General features: G+C 47.4%; 1 protein-coding gene across 3 annotated transcripts in view; it reads left to right on the top strand.

Annotated features, from left to right (window-relative positions):
• The window catches only part of Dapk1 (death associated protein kinase 1), a 164,993-nt gene that overhangs the window by 51,400 nt on the left and 97,812 nt on the right, over positions 1-15,781 (top strand). The window contains exon 1 of one of the 3 annotated variants that reach the window (XM_031359274.1): positions 12,676-13,378. The exons of the other annotated variants lie outside the window; for them this stretch is intronic. Within the exon in view, the coding sequence (XP_031215134.1) occupies positions 13,071-13,378 (308 nt within the window). The 5' untranslated portion in view covers positions 12,676-13,070. Of the gene's footprint in view, positions 1-12,675; positions 13,379-15,781 lie in introns of those variants that run through there. 3 annotated transcript variants of the gene reach the window in all.

Raw genomic sequence — 15,781 nt, forward strand, 5'->3', positions numbered from 1 at the left:
GCATGGATCCATCAGCAGGGGTGTGCATGGATCCATCAGCAGGGGTGTGCATGGATCCATCAGCAGGGTTATACTGACTGCTACTGTGGTCAGGAGGCATCCAGGGACAGTTCAGATCTTCATCTTGCCTGGACTTCCAAAAGAGCACCATGCTGTCATATGGCCTCTGTCTGGTTAGTTACATTTTGAGGATACACTGAAGCCAGCACTAGGTCCTGTCCAGGCTTCTGGTTGACCCCCTCAGACATTAGAAACTGACAGGGCTTCTGTCCTGGCTTCACTTGTGTTCCGAGAGGTCTTTAAGGAGGAACCCTGCGGGTGGCAAGTTTCCGGCCACAGCTGTGCTCAGACTTGATGATATAATGGTGTTGATTCTGGGGATTCTGGGAGTTCTTGGAACCAGGGTGCTTGTTGGGCTGCAGAGAGACCAAGCCTGTGACCCTTGGAGTCCACAGAGCTAATGGCAAGAGCCCTCTGCATGCACCCAGATCACACAGGGATGATTTAGGGGTGTGTGGGTTACTCAATATCCCTTTCTCATCAAAGGGAGTTTGCACACCTGTAAAAAAGCTCACCTAGACATTTCATTCCTTCTTAAAGGGGGGAACAAAATACCCACGGGAGGAGTTGCAGAGACTAACTATGGAGCAGAGACTGAAGGAAGGACAACCCAGCCTGATATAGCTATCTCCTGAGAGGCTCTGACAGTACCTGACTAATACAGATGCAGAGGCTAACAGCCATCCATTGAATTGAGTACAGGATCCCCAATGAAGGAGTTAGAGAAAGGACCAATGGAGCTGAGGGGTTTGCAGCTCCTTAGGACGAACAACAATATGAACTAACTAGTACCCTCAGAGCTCCCAGGGATTCAACCACCAACCAAGGACTATACATGGTGGGACTGATTGTTTTGGCAGCATGTGTATAGTAGAGGACTGCAAAGTTGACCATCAATGGGAGGAGAGGCCCTTGGCCCTGTGAAGGTTCTGTGCCCCAGTGTAGAGGAATGCCAGAGCCAATAAGTGGGAGAGGGTGGGGTGACAAGCATGGGGAGTGGGGAGGCAACAGGGGTTTGTTCTTGTTGTTTTTGCTTGTTTGTTTGTGTTTTGGAGGGGAAATTGGGAAAGGAGAAATCATATGAAATGTAAATAAAGAAAATATCTAATAATAATAAAAAAAAGCTCACCTAGTTTCTGGTCTAGCCATGCTGAGAGGCCACTGATGCCTTCTTAAGGGCCCATTCTTAAGCAGGATGAAGTGAGGCCGAGCCTAGTCTAAACCTCCTAAAGGAACACATCTGCATTTCCTCGAGCCTTTACTTCTCCTTTCCCGTACACAGACCAGAGAGAAAACAGAAAGATCCTAGGGCTGGCTGCTCCTCTTCTGCAAATATGATTAACACCAACAGCAAAAACCTTACCCTCATATAATTGAAAAACCACCTCTCATTTCTAAAAGCCCACAAAACAATAAGATGTGTCTTAATATTATTTACTGTTAAATCAAGAGGGCACCCCGCAAATGCACACTGTGAACAATCGCTGGCTAGCTAAAAAGGTGGGCGCATTCCAAATCAATATGATTCAACAATGTTTGGGGAAATTATTACTTAAGCAGTGGAGGTTGTCACTACTAGTTCATGTTGCCACCGGGTATTGTTTTGTTCTAAAAGACAAATGGGAAAATGAGACATTATGAAAGAAGCTGCATGGATGAATGGGGCCATCCTAATTACCTCAGAGGAAGTGTTCTTTGTCTGAGTTCTCAGTTCATACTCCGGGACTCCTCCATGATGCAGGGTTCTGAGATCGAAGGCATATGGGAGTGCCTGAGCACATATCGGGGTGGGGGTTGCTCCAGGTGCCTTGATCTCGTGTCTCTTTAGCCCTGTGAGGTGAGCCAGAAATACCGATTTTACAGTTTAGGAAACTGAGGTTCACTGGTGAGGAGCAGTCTCTTTCCTATCTCTCCTTTTTCTTTCTTACTTTCAAACAGAGTCTCAAGATGTAGCTCAAGTTGGCTTTGGACTTGCCCTGTAAACCAGGTTGGCCTCAAGTTCATACTTGTCTGTAACGATGCGCCTCTCTGTGGACTTCCAACTGTTTCTTTATTTGAATGGCTGTGTGCACCCAAGTATGTGTACGTGAGGGCCGAAGAGTAACATTGGGCTCTCGTCTTCAATTGCTCTTCATTTTAAGTTTGAGACGGGGCTTCTTACTGAACCCACACATTTGTCTAGACTAGCTAGCATCCTTCTAATTCTGCCCCCTAGTGCTAGGATTGGCTTCTTACGTGTGCTTCTTATACTTGGGTGGTAAGTATTTCATCGATGAGCCATCTTCCTGGACCTGAGTTGTTCTTGAAGAGATAATGGGGTGGCTTTGCCTTGCCTTGTTTTCAATAAAGCTTTTCCTTATGTGGGTGGAAAGCCGGGCTTGGAGAGTTCTTCCGTCAGTTTTATGTGAGGAGTAGGTCCTATGGAGTGAGGTCCTGTGGAATTGGGCTCAGGGTGGGTGGTTGGCCTTCAGAGGCTCCTGTCTTCTGAAGCATGGAGAAGACCAAGTCTTGATTCTCTTCCTGGGTGCCTTTCAGGGGACAGGGGCAGTGGGCAGGGGCTGATGTACCGGAACTCAGTGGCTTTGTCAGTTCTGTGTCTATCAAGCCTCTGGTCTCGGAGCTGTTGCTCAAAATGAAAGATTCTGGTAGCCTCACATCTGCCCAAGGACATGCAAGAGTCATTTGAGAAGTCTGGAAGCTCGGAGTGTGGTTGAGTCTGAGGAGAACCTGTGTTTCTGGCTTCTCTACCTTGTTCTGGTTTCCCTATATGCTCTGTCTTCCTTGTTCTTCCAAATAAGGTTGTACAGTCTTCTCATAAGTCATGAGGATTAAGAAGTTGTAGCTTCAAGTTGACACGGAATCTCTGCAGCTTTTTTCTCTCTAGAAAGTCTTGGAGATTGTTTTATAACACTCACAGGCCATCGTTTTGAAAAGAGAACCTCGACTGGGTTCCCAATGGACCAGGCTGAAAACAAAAATGTAGTCATTCGCACAAGAGTGTTCATCAACTAAATTCTAAATGGAGGCTGTTTGTCCGACCTTTGGGCAAAGCAGGATCAGAGAGAGGAAAGACAAGCAAATGTCCCAAACACACTAGTGTCTGTCATCATTAGAGTGAAGTTCCTTTTACTTTCAAATGCAAGAAAGAAGTAGCCAGGGGCCGGAGAGGTATGCAGTGGGCCAAGTGCCAAAGAGCCATGGTAGCCACGCTTGTAATACAGTCCCAGGGTGCCAGAGACAGGTGGATCCCTAGGGATCACTGGCCAGCCTCACTGTGGAACTCCAGGCCAGCAAGAGACACTGCCTCAAAGAAAAGTGCTGTCTGTGAATGTTGCCAGAGGAGTGGGGTTCTCTCTGGCCTCCACATCTCCACCTATGTGTACAGCCCCTCAGATGCTTGCCCAGAGAAGCTATCTGCAGAACTAACTGGTCACGTGGTTTCTGTTCTCTTTGGAATGATCTTCCTGCTTTGGCACTGCTGGTCCTGCTTTCTTGAGCCTCCCTCTTCTGCCCATTCCCTCAGAACATTTTATACTGCCTGATTCTGCAGTCCGAAAGGAAGCCCGTTGAGACCGTTAAACTAAGCTGATGTCATTTTGTCCTTTGATAGGACAGTCTTTGGGTGGTTTCTTTCTCTCTGCAGCAGAGTCCCCATCCCCTCATTGGAAGGATTACTCATTGAGAAGGGCTTCGATAGAAGACAAGTTTATTGGATGTTTACAGTCCTCACTTGGTAGCCAGGCATGTCTGATGTCTCAAGTCTTTTCCTCCTTGTTTACTCAGCCACAGTGGATCTTCTGTTTTAGTTTTAATGGTCAAAACTGTGAGGAGGAGCCCAGAGCTCTGACTGGTCACTGCTGGCAGACCTATCACCTCTCCCTAGCTTTTGAGAGCTTATTGAAGATGACAGACTGACTGGCTTCGCTTGAAGCTTGCAGAACCTTAAAGTGACTGCTGTCTTTTCTACCTGATGCCCACCTATCTCCTCCTGTCAGGCGCTTTCCCCGAGGCATCATTCGAAGATGCTAGACACAGTAGATTAAATTCTTTTTGGCATGAGCAGGCCATTGGGTGATACTGCAAAAGCCAAGGGGGGAAAAAAATCTTCAAACCAATGGGCAGACCTAGAAGAGAGTGGATAATTGATAATGTGCTTCCCATGAATATGAGTGTAGACACAAAGAGACACATACATGTCTACAGATAGCTACCTGAGCCATGAAAAGACCTTGCATGCAAACATTTGTTCTTGTAGAAATGGACAATCTCTAGCGATCACAGGGGTTCTCCTGTGTAATACCTCAAGGTAGACTTCTTGCAGAGAAGAGGCTGTGACTCAAAGGGTTTCTCTTGACAGGGCGGCACGTTCCTCCATGGAACCCTTCATGCCTCATGGAGGGGCCTGTGAGAGCCACGAGGAGGATCACTTGGAGCTGTCTCTGTGGGCTGCACCCACTCTTGTGGTGCCCACTCCCATGCTGCCTCTGTGAATGGACTCGTGATTGGCAGCAGGAGGGGCTAAATCACCCTGTAGAGAGCCCCACCGTAGCACCTCTGCCTAGGAGGACTTGAGGGTTCCCACTCATTTCAGCTGTTCATTGAGAATTTTTCATCCTTGGGGAGCTGAAGGTGGTACAGGGTCCCTTCTTCAGGAAGGCCTGGTTCCCTTTTCTCTACCAAATGGTAACCAGCACTCAGGAATCAGCCTGCCAGCTGGCAGTTGGTGCTGTCTAGTCTGATTCATTTGCTCTCCGAACTAGGTGGTGTCTTAGATCTGCCCCCCCCCACCCCTGCTTCAGCTTATGAGATTACAACCCAGTTAGCTGAAGTCTCAAGTGAAACATGTACTGATTTCGTCGAAGCTAGTAGCCATCTGGCCTAGCTCAGCCACACAGCACACTGGTCACACAGGCTGCAAATCTCTGCTGCCATGCAGTGTGGAGAGAGGGCATATTGATCGTCCAAGAAGAGACTGAAATTAAATATTTGAAATTCGAAGGAAGGTCTGGTCTTGTCCTCCACCCCCACCAAGTTCTTGCCATTTATACAAACTGGCCTTGAGCTCAGAGCAAGCCTTAGCCTTGAGTGCCGGCCTTGAGCTCAGAGCAAGCCTTAGCCCTGAGTGCCGGCCTTGAGCTCAGAGCAAGCCTTAGCCTTGAGTGCCGAGCTTACAGGCATGTGTTACCACATACAGCTGAGGTAAAGATTCTACTGAATGTGCATCACTTTTGCCCCACTGTCAAGTTGAAACGTTCTAAGTTGTACCCTGCTGAGTGGCATGTGATCTCACCTCCCTTGTTTCTCCAGAGAAAATGACAAGGCAGAGGGAGTCTGTCTGGTACCCACTCAAGGCCTCTCTCTATCAAGAGGCAGGGTGGAGCAGGTGGGAGGGATGTGACCATGCCAGACAGGATGGCTGTTATGTCCTTATTGTATGCGTAGTGCTCTGAAGTTAGAGACTTAGTTCTTTATGCCCACTAATTCAAGTGGCCGTACCAAATATGAAATGTGATGAGAGCCCCTGAGAAATGAGTTTTGTTTTTATTTCTTTAAGGTTCAATCCAGTAGCCCCACTATGGCTGGTGACTCCCATTGTCTCTGACAGGTCTGCACTGTGGGTTCTCTCAGTATTCTTAGAACCCCACAGAGGTGACCCCAGTGCTGGAAGCCTTGCACTTGGTCAGAGCGACTGAAACGATTGGGGGTTGCTGGGCCCTGCAGGAACCTGGCTGCTCTGGTGACATAAACATCACAGTAGGCTCCACAGAAGAAGTGGCACTCCATGGCTGCTTTGAACCTAGACCAGTAGGCAGTGAGATGTCTGTTGTTCTGGGGTTTGAAAGGCCTTGCGTAAGTCCTGAAGCCCCATGAAGAGACTCTGTGTGACTTGGCTCAAATGCCTGCCTCACAGCGATGCCCATTTTTCCTACCTCTGAGTTTTGGTGTTTCTTTTCCCTACTCAACTGAAGAGGCCTCAAGTCTTTCCTTCTTTTTCCTCATATCTTATAAAATACATACGTGTGTGCATGAGCATGTGTGCATGTGCCTGTGTGTGTCTGTGTGTGTGTGAGTGTGCATATGTATGTGTGTGAGCATATGTGTGTATGTGTGTGAGCGTGTATGTGTGTGTGAGTGTGAGCATGTGTGTATGTGTGTTGTGAGTGTGTGTGAATGTATGTGTGTGAGTGTGTGTGAGCATGTGTGCGCACATGTGTGTGAGTGTGCATATGTGTGAGCATGTGTGCGCACATGTGTGTGAGTATGTATGTGTGTGAGCATGTGTGTGTATGTGTGTGAGTACATGTGTGTGTATGTATATGTGTGAGTGAGTGAGCATATATGTGTATATGTGTGAGTGTGCATGTGTGAGCATGCGTGTATATATGTGTGTGAGTGTGGATGTGTATGTATACATGAGCATGTGTATGTATGTTTGTGTGTGAGTTTAGGTATATGTGTGCGTGTGTGTGAGTGTGCATGTGTGTGAGCATGTTTGTGTATGTGTGTGTGAGTATGCATGTGTGTGTGAATGTGCATGTGTGTGTGAATGTGTATGTGTGTGAGCGTGTGTGTATATGTATGTGTGAGTGTGGATGTGTGTATATACATGAGCATGTGTATGTATGTTTGTGCGTGAGCTTATGTGTATGTGCGTGTATGTGTGAGTGTGCATGTGTGTGAGAATGTGTGTGTGTATGTGTGAGTGTGGATGTGTGTGTATACATGAGCATGTGTATGTATGTTTGTGCGTGAGTGTGTGTGCTTGTGATAAGTAGGCATTCTTCCATTTGTTTACATGCTGAGTTCTATTTTTGTGTTTAATTGTGGTGTCGTATTACCTAGCTTTAAATTTCACCTTAAACATTCTGAGTATGCATTTCAGTGGTGTGGAACATGTTCACGTGTGCACAACTCATGCACATGCGACTTTGTCTTGCAGAAGCTATTAAAAGCTGACTAATTTAGGAACTCCATTAAGCAGAGTTCCCTCTAGCTTGTGAAGGCTGTTGTTTTTTGTGCTTCCTCATCTGAAACTGTAAGGTGCCTGACTTTTGTGGCCTGTTTCACTAGGGTGACATTATCAGGCTCAGCCATGGGGTGAAATCCTGCCACAGTTTCCTGCCTCTGCTGCTGTAATCTAGTCCATCATGGACAGCTATCTTGGTGATCTTCCAGCTTCCTCAGTTTATTCATTTCATCTGTCTGTCTGTCTCTCATCTATCTGTCTGTCTTCCTTCTTTCTCTCCATCCCTCCCTCCCCTCTTTCTTCCTTCCTTCCCTCCCTCCCTCACTCCTCCCCCTCTCTTTCCCTCCGTTCCTTCTGCCCGCCCTCCCACCTTCTTTCCCTCCCTCCCTCCTCTTCCTCCCTTCCTTCCTTCCTCCCCCCTTTCTTCTTTCTTGAGAAAGTCTCATCTAGCCCCTACTGGCCTTTAATCGATCCGCCTGCCTCCATCTCTTGGACTTTGAGATTACAGGTGTTTGTAGCTATGGCTATTGTTCGTGATGCTGGGGATTGAACTGACACCTTTGTGTTTACTAGGCAAACACTTTATCAAACTGAATCCATCACTTGCCTGTTGCACATTTTTAAGGCTGTTTAAATACACCAACTATATCCAGCCTGGGTGGGTTTTTTATTGATCTTTAATTTCTCTGGGTGGTTGGCTTTCTACAGAGGCAAGGCCTTTCCTATAAGATCATGCTGTTCCAATGCTTTGGTTCTGGGAACTGAAGGCCCTTGAAGTCTGATTTGAACAAGTGATCTCTTTTCTTTTCTTTTCTTTTCTTTTCTTTTCTTTTCTTTTCTTTTCTTTTCTTTTCTTTCTTTTCCTTTCCTTTCCTTTTCTTCTTCTTCTCTTTTCTCTTTTCTTCTCTTTGTTTTTTTCTCTTTCTTTTCTTCTTTCCTTCTTTCTTCTTCCTCTTTCTTTCTCTCTTCTTTTTCTCCCCCCTCCTTCCTCCTCCTTCCCTTTTTAAAAGAGGCAGAGCTCTGGGAACAGTGCTGGCATGGTGGCTCTTCACTCTGGAAGCCTAGGCTTCCCTGGGTTTTAGCCTGAGCTTTAGAATATCACTAAGAATCCCAGCACCTCACTGTGCTCAGGGCATGAGTTAGGAAAGAGGCATGGAAACCCATTGGGCAAAAGGAACACATTCCTGTCCCATTGGTCGCCTCAGGTCACCAGCAGGTCTGCTGTCTTCTGTCAGGTAGGGTTGCACTGCATCCTCAGGGCTACCCAGAGAGTGAGCTTAGACTCATTGGTAACAACTTACAAGAACTAACTCAGAGTCCTACAAGACTTATTTTATCATCTGTCCCTCTCAGGACACTTGCCACAGGACCTCCCAGTCCCCATCTAGCCCCGGATGTGTTCTCAGTCTATCAGCGAGCCTCTAACATATGCATTCTTCCCAGACAAAACCTCATCCACACACACCGTCACAGATGGCTCTGATGGTCCCCAAGGCCGTATGCTTCTCTTTCCTCACTGTTGTGAGGGGAAGGGGTTTGGGGGATGTGGGGCCTCATGTCCTCCTGGTTCCTCAGAAACTGGAGGAGCAGCAGGAGGAGGCTGCTGGGACAGCTCAGTGAGGTCAGAGGGGGCAGTGTAGGTTTCTGATCCTCTCTCAGATGAGGTCATGGACTCTGGAGACCTTTGGGGACATGCGCTTAGCTGTAGGGCCAGAGAGAATAAAGCTCACGGTGCCGTAGAGATCGGGCCCTGGAGACCTCACACGGAAGGCAAAGAGTCAGAGGCAATACTCTCTCGTTCCAGAGGAGAGAGTACATGTCTTGACACCGAGGGCCGTGGGACTTGGTCCAGGAATGAGCCTGGGGAAGGTGTCCAGGGTTTCCACCTGCTTTGCCGGAGTCCCTAGGTCGTCCCTCCTGTGGAACAGCACTGTTATAAAATGTTAACATGGATAGCTGAGGAGCGCCCCCATCTTAGGACCAGACCTGGCAGTGCTGATTGACTGAGTCAGTTGGAAGGCTCCATAGCAGGTGAAGAACTTGGTGTGTCTCGGACCCTCTGCCTTACACTCTAGGACCTTCTGACATGATGTGACATCTTGAACCTAAGGCAAGCAAGGAAATAGAAGGAAGGGTGATTACGGAAGTGTGGAGCATGTAATTACTAACCATTTGAAAAGACATTAAACCAGGTGCCACCTTGTTAAAAGATGCTCTCCTACCTGCTAGCATAGAAGCTGAAGATTAGGTCTCTGTTTACTAAAGTAATATTTTTAGGACTGGCAGAATCTCGACACTGGTACAAACAACCCTTATGTCTAATGTCCCAAGTCTAGGATTAAAGCCCCACTGTAAATCCTATTGGTGAGCCAGGAAAACTAAACAAAGTAAGAACTGGCTTTTGAAGGTTTTGTATGAAACCATCACTAATCTTAACCTACACACACACACACACACACACACACACACACGCACGCACGCACGCACGCACGCACGCACGCACGCACGCACGCACATGTACACCCTTATAGGGGGACTATGAATACACATGTATGCAAAAAAAGCCACATGACCACTCTCAACCCTGGAGGGGTTGAGTTTGCCATCTATAGCCTTGGAGGATTTGAGCTTGGCCCTATAGCCTGGAGGTGGGTGGGTGAGTGGGGGCTTGCCTTGTAACCTGGAGTGATTGATCTTGTCCTGTAACCTGGAGGAGGTGATCCTGTCCTGTAATCTTACATCTTGCCCCTTTGAAGCATCTCAAGCAGTGTTCAGAGGGAAATTAACAGATCCCACCAAGCCTAGCTCATGCGCTCTTGGCATGTCAGCTGTCCAAGTTTGGAAGCCAGTGAGTTGCTGTTGTAGAGTAAGGCTGTTTGCAGCCTCTTAAGAGTGAAGATTGATGTAAAGAGAGTTCTTCTCAGACATGCTGACCTGCTTTGCTTTCTGATGGAACCTAAGCTGAGGGCTGACCTCCTTAAACTCTTCTGCGTCCTGCCTGACTGATGATGTGATTCAAAGTGAAGGTTCCAGAATGGAAGGCGAGCCCCGGCTGGCCCGGAGAGTCAGAGCAGAAGCTCTTCTCTATGAGTCCTTAGGTTTCTCTTCTCTTGTCTTAAATCTTTTTTATTTTTGAGACAGCATCCCATTCTGTAGCCCAGGCGGGTCTGGAAGTACTTATGTAGCCCAGGCTGGCCTGGAACCCACACATCTGCCTGTCTTTGCCTCCTGAATGCTGGGATTACAGTTGTGCACCACTCTGGTTTTTGTTTTGTCTTGTTTTGTCTTTAAATAACACAAGACATTTTTAAATGACCACAGCATTATTAGCAGCTTTGAGAAGGAACATCAGCACAGAAGTGAGCAGTCGTGGAGCATGTAGTGACTGGTGGATGAGCCTAAGCGTTCTTTGCTGGGACATTCGGTTGCATGTAAGTGTATGAACGTGCGATCTCTTTATCACACAAGGCGCACATGCATTAAACTCCTCCAGGTCAGGAGCTGTGGAGGCTGTGGTGTAAAGGTAAAAAGGTCTCTCAAGTTCTTGAAGGCTTTTGATTTTAAAAGGTCTATGCCTCAGTTTGTGAAATAAAGTATAACATGTATGTACTGACCCATATGTGCTTGCAGAGCTATTTATTTGACATTTACTGGGCTTTCTTTTTCCCCCTCAATTATTTCATTTTCTTGGTTCCCACCATTATGTATTAGTTGTTTCCCTTAGCTCCTAGTTGCATGCAAATACTGATTATTTATTTACTTTATGTATGTGAGTACACTGTCGCTGTCTTTAGGCATACCAGAGGAGGGCATCAGATCCCATTGCAGATGGTTGTGAGGCACCATGTGGTTGCTGGGAATAGAACTCAGGACCTCTGGAAGAGCAGTTGGTGCTTTTAACCACTGAGCCACCTCTCCAGCCCCTGCAAATACTGATTTTTATCATATGCCAGGCATTCTGCTGAGCTCTGTCTATGTCCTATCTCATTTCTCTCTCTATTGTCGGGTGCAAGGCTGTTGAAGATTTTGCACTTTATGAGTGACTATGTTTACAGTTCTGATTGCAAGAGTAAAGGACTAAGGCAGTACATGACAAGGGGAGGGGACTACAAGAGGGTGTGGCTTTCGTTGTTGGGTCCCATGATAGAGGAGGAACCAGCATTTCTGCATATCCCCGAGTTGCCCTGAACTTGCCCAGATTCCCTAACTTGAGCTCAGAGTACCTTGTGAAAACTGAAGATGCAATTCATTAGAGATGGAGAGGGACCTGGAGTTTTGATCCTCTAAGGTGCTCTCCTGAGGCCCACACTTAAAGTAACATCTCCAGTAAGGATGACCAGTGTGGTCATTATCAGTATCATAGGTCTTTTGTAGCTTTCAAAGGAAAAAAAAAATCACAGAAACAAGCCTTGACTTCAACATCATAGAATACAGGACAAGGTCCTGACCTAAGTGCGATTATATAAGGCCAGGATATGGCTACAGTAGATTATTTCAAAGAAAGCAGACTAGATGGATATGCACAGTGAGATATTTCGAGAACGATATGCATGGTTCTGGGGCAGTGATGGTGTTGTCTATCTGAAGCCGGAGAGCTCAACCGAGAGCTTTGATAGAGACTTGGCCTGCATCTCAGCTGAAGTAAGGAGTTGGCTTCACTCTGTCACCCACACAAAAGCAAAGAGTCACAAGGCAGATACTTTGCTATTGTAGATGTCAAGAGTCATGGAACGCTGCCACTAGCCAAAGGCAGGAGGGATAATGCTTTGCCCTTTGAGTTCCTAATGGTTGGCTGTCTCCAAAGCAGTGACTCCAAGGACTCAGTCGTTGTAGGAGACCACCACTGACTGGACTGAGCAGGCTTGCATTGTGTCATACAGGGGACTTCTGTAGGGTGTTGGCGTGTCCTTTTAGGGGTCAGTGTGGAAAGATTATGAGCTGATTCCTATACATTTAGCTGCCTGGGTGGATGGGAAAATATCAAGAAAGCCAAGTAATGATGATTTACAATTCACTGAGGAACGTTCCAGAATTCATGTGGGTAGTTTACTGAAGATGTAGATGGACCGCTTATGAAATCGAGAGTTTCTTTCAAAACAAGTTATTATGACATTAGAACTCTGTGTCTTGGTGAAGCAATTGTGGACAAAGTCATGAGGACAGCCTAGATTTAAGCAATGCTTGTTGGTCTCTCTTCTCCCATGGAGCGGGTGCCAAGTCAATCTGTAGCTGATTATTGTCTTGAATATGTACTCAAATTAGCTGTGAGCAAGCCATCTGCTGGCTCCCCCAGCCTCCAGTGACTGGTGCCGGCAAGGGAAAGTCCTGCCAGAATGCCAACCATCCACTAAGCTGATAACAGAGAAGAGGGGGTTTGGGGAGGGATGAGAAAGAGAGGGTGGTGGGCCCGTGTCTGTCTCTTCTCCTCTAGGACTTTCCTAGTTATCTATTTTTTTTTTTTCTTTTTGCAGCTAGAGAAAGACCAGCTGTGGATCAGGAGAACCATGTGTTCAAGTGGAGATGCTGGAAGTAATGTAGAGATCTGCCTCAGTTGGAGTGCATTTTGTAGTCCTTTTAGAATCCAGAGCTGTCAATCTCTCTGTCTCCACTGGCGTGCTGGATTTGAGCCCCCAGGGTCTCTATGGATAAGGTTACACCTCCGCTCCTCTGATGGACTTTGGAGGTCTGAGATATCCCACCTGGGCACGCGCCTCAGTAGTTTGGAGCTGTGCTCAGGAATCTCGTGGGCTAACGATTGTTTCTCAGATAGCTGCTCCATCATGCTTAGGGTGGTTGTTCACATTCAGTTCCTGTTAGTACCCATGGATGCCCCAGGAAGCTGCCGCTGTTCTCTGCAAACCAGTACTATAAAAGAACAAAGCCTCTAAGGAGGGGACAGTGTCTACCCAGGGTCTTAGGGCCAATAAGTAAGCAGATCAGAAAGTGGTTACAGATCCAGGTCCTCAGCCTGCAGTGGATTGACTCTGCTAAGAACAGTGCTGGGTAAAGCTAAAAGAGCTCAGCGCCACCTACAGAGACAGCCATGTGTCCTTCGGCCCTCTTCACCCACAGTAACATGGGCCAGTGCTGCCAGCTGCCTGAGTCCTTTGGCAACGCTGGGGTTCTGAGCTTTAAAATACTGAGATTGGACCCAGTTCTCCAAAAACACAGTGGTTCAAGGCTGTGGCTCAAACCAACCGTCCTTCAAGTCTCAAGTTGTCGCCAGTGGATAGAAGGGGTACTTCGCCTGGTAACCAGGGCTTCATTTCCTTTGCGGGCACTTGCCTTTAGAAGACTGTTGAAGCGATTCAGTTCTGAGTTAATGCAGACCCTGGGGAGATGGGTTATTAGGTAAGGTGCCTTGGAGGCCATACCGAAGGGTAAGGCTCCAGGCACACATTGTGTCATGTACCAATGTCCTTAAAAAAAAAGTCATTTTCTGAAAATCTTTAAAAAGTCGTGGAGGGACGTTTGAGCTTTATCGTTTGCCTTATTAGTGTTTCTGTATGCGTGCACATACGTGGGAGTGAGAGGACAAGAAATCCTTGGATTAAACTCATGTCTTCAGACTTTGAGGCAAGCCCTTTGACCTACTGAACCATCTTGCTCAGACACTGTTTAGTAATTCTCAAAAACCAGGCCCAGGCTGGGCAGTGGTGGTGCAAGCCTTTAATCCCAGCACTTGGGAGGCAGAGGCAGGTGGATTTCTGAGTTCGAGGCCAGCCTGGTATCCAGAGTGAGTTCCAGGACAGCCAGGGCTATACAGAGAAACCCTGTCTCGGAAAACAAAAAAATACAAAACAAAACCAAAACCAAAAACAAAAACTAGGCCTAGCTTTAGATTGCAGTTGCGAACCACTTCCTCCCAGGGTGTGAGGGGACTCTGCCCAGCACTTGTCTTACTCTAACCTGGCATGCATGTGGTATGTCAAAACAAGTAGAGAGGACTGGCTATAAAGGAGGGAAGGGGGACAGTCAACTGGCCTTGTCTTCAGGATAGGAAACCTGTTACTGGGTTTAATAAGGAGCTCTGATTAGCTCTGATTAGCCAGGCTGCTTGTGGGACTGTCTGTGAATGTTGTAAGTCACTGCTCACAGTGGGCCTAGCCTCACATTTAGATAGACTGGGTGAAGTCTGACTTGAGGTTTAATGGTCTGTGTGTATGTGTGCCTGTGCCTGTGCACGCGTACGCATGTGTTTTCGACTTTCAGAGAACTTACTATGAGCCGTTTCTGCTTGACTTGTTGACTCGTTCTAGGGATTGGCAGGCCCAGCTCTTATGTGGGGGCTGCGATTATGAGCTCAAGTCCTCATGTCTGCATAGCAAGCGCTTGGCCCACAAGCCATCTCCTCAGCTGCTGGGTCATATACATATAATTTCCTGCTCACGTGTGTCTTCCCCACATGTATGTCTGTGTACCATGTGCAGGCCTGCTTTCTGTGGAAGCAGAGGCGGGTGTTGTATGCCTTTGAACTGAAGCCGCATGTAGGTGCTCCGAGCCAAACACCGGCCCTCTGGAAGAAGAGCAGCTGTTCTTAGCCGCTGAGCCACCTCTCCAGCCTCTTCACTTTCAACTTTTACTTTCTCGAGACAGAGTCTCACGTAACCCAGACTTGCCTTGAACTCTTGATCTTTCTGCCTCTGCTGCCAAGTGCTGGGAATCACAGGAGTGAGCCACCACACCCAGCTCAGGTGCCTGATTTACACTTCCAAATGAGTCAGACATACCTAGGCAGCTTATTAACCTGAAGATTACTGGCCCTGGGAGCTGAGTCAGAACCTGAGGGCCTTGGAAACAGTATTTTTAAAAGTCCCTCCTTCAGCCAGACTCAGCTGCTGATGGACTTATCTGCTACTGTACAGGTACCTAAATCTACCCATACAGGTGTGTTATTCACAGTTAATCAATAGAAACACTTGGGTTGGGGAGATAGCTCGCTGAATAAAATGCATGCAGGGCAGGTGTTCCAACCCACTTGTGTAAGTGAAGATGGGTATGGTGGCATGCACTTGTGAGCAGCACTGGGGTGTGGTGACAGGCAGAGCTCTGGAGGTTGCTCGGGGCCAAGCAGCCCAGCCTAGTTGGCTAGCTTTAGGCCAGTGAGAGATTGTTTCAACAGAAGAGGTGAGCAGAGTCTGAGGAGTGACATTCTAGGTTATCTCAGGCTGTCACATGCATGTGCATACATGTGCTTGAACCCCACATTTATGCATTCACATACAAGCGTATTGACACATGTGTGCATGCATGTACAAAAAGAAATAGAAATTCTTTCGGGGCCCGCTCATATGTGAGTGTTTGTGGTGTTTATAGCTGGGGTTGTGGGAGACTGCAAACCAGGCAGTCTTGGAGCTCTTCACAATTCTGCTTCCGTCTACTGAGTGTGGCCGTTCAGCCGTAGATGCCCGTGTCTGATAAATGCTTGAGGAGGGAGAGGATTTGGAAGCAACTGGTTTTCAGGCTCAGAGCCTGCCATAACCTGTGTCAGCTGGGGCTCGGGTCCCAGGCTGTGATTTGCAGGAATGGCGGAGAGAATTACCAATGGGTCTTGTGTCATTCTAGATACCTCTTAAGCCAGAAGCCCTCTGTAGCCCTCTTCCAGGCCATGGGTCTATTTTCTTGCTTCCTGCCTGGAAGGAATTATGGAAATAACTCTGTGCACCTGAGAACTACTTTCCCCTGACTGGCTGGTGCATGCATTCGTGTGTGTGTGTGTGTGTGTGTGTGTGTGTGTGTGTGTGTGTGTGTGTG

Source organism: Mastomys coucha, unplaced genomic scaffold (genome assembly GCF_008632895.1).
Source record: "Mastomys coucha isolate ucsf_1 unplaced genomic scaffold, UCSF_Mcou_1 pScaffold7, whole genome shotgun sequence".
Taxonomy (NCBI): domain Eukaryota; kingdom Metazoa; phylum Chordata; class Mammalia; order Rodentia; family Muridae; genus Mastomys; species Mastomys coucha.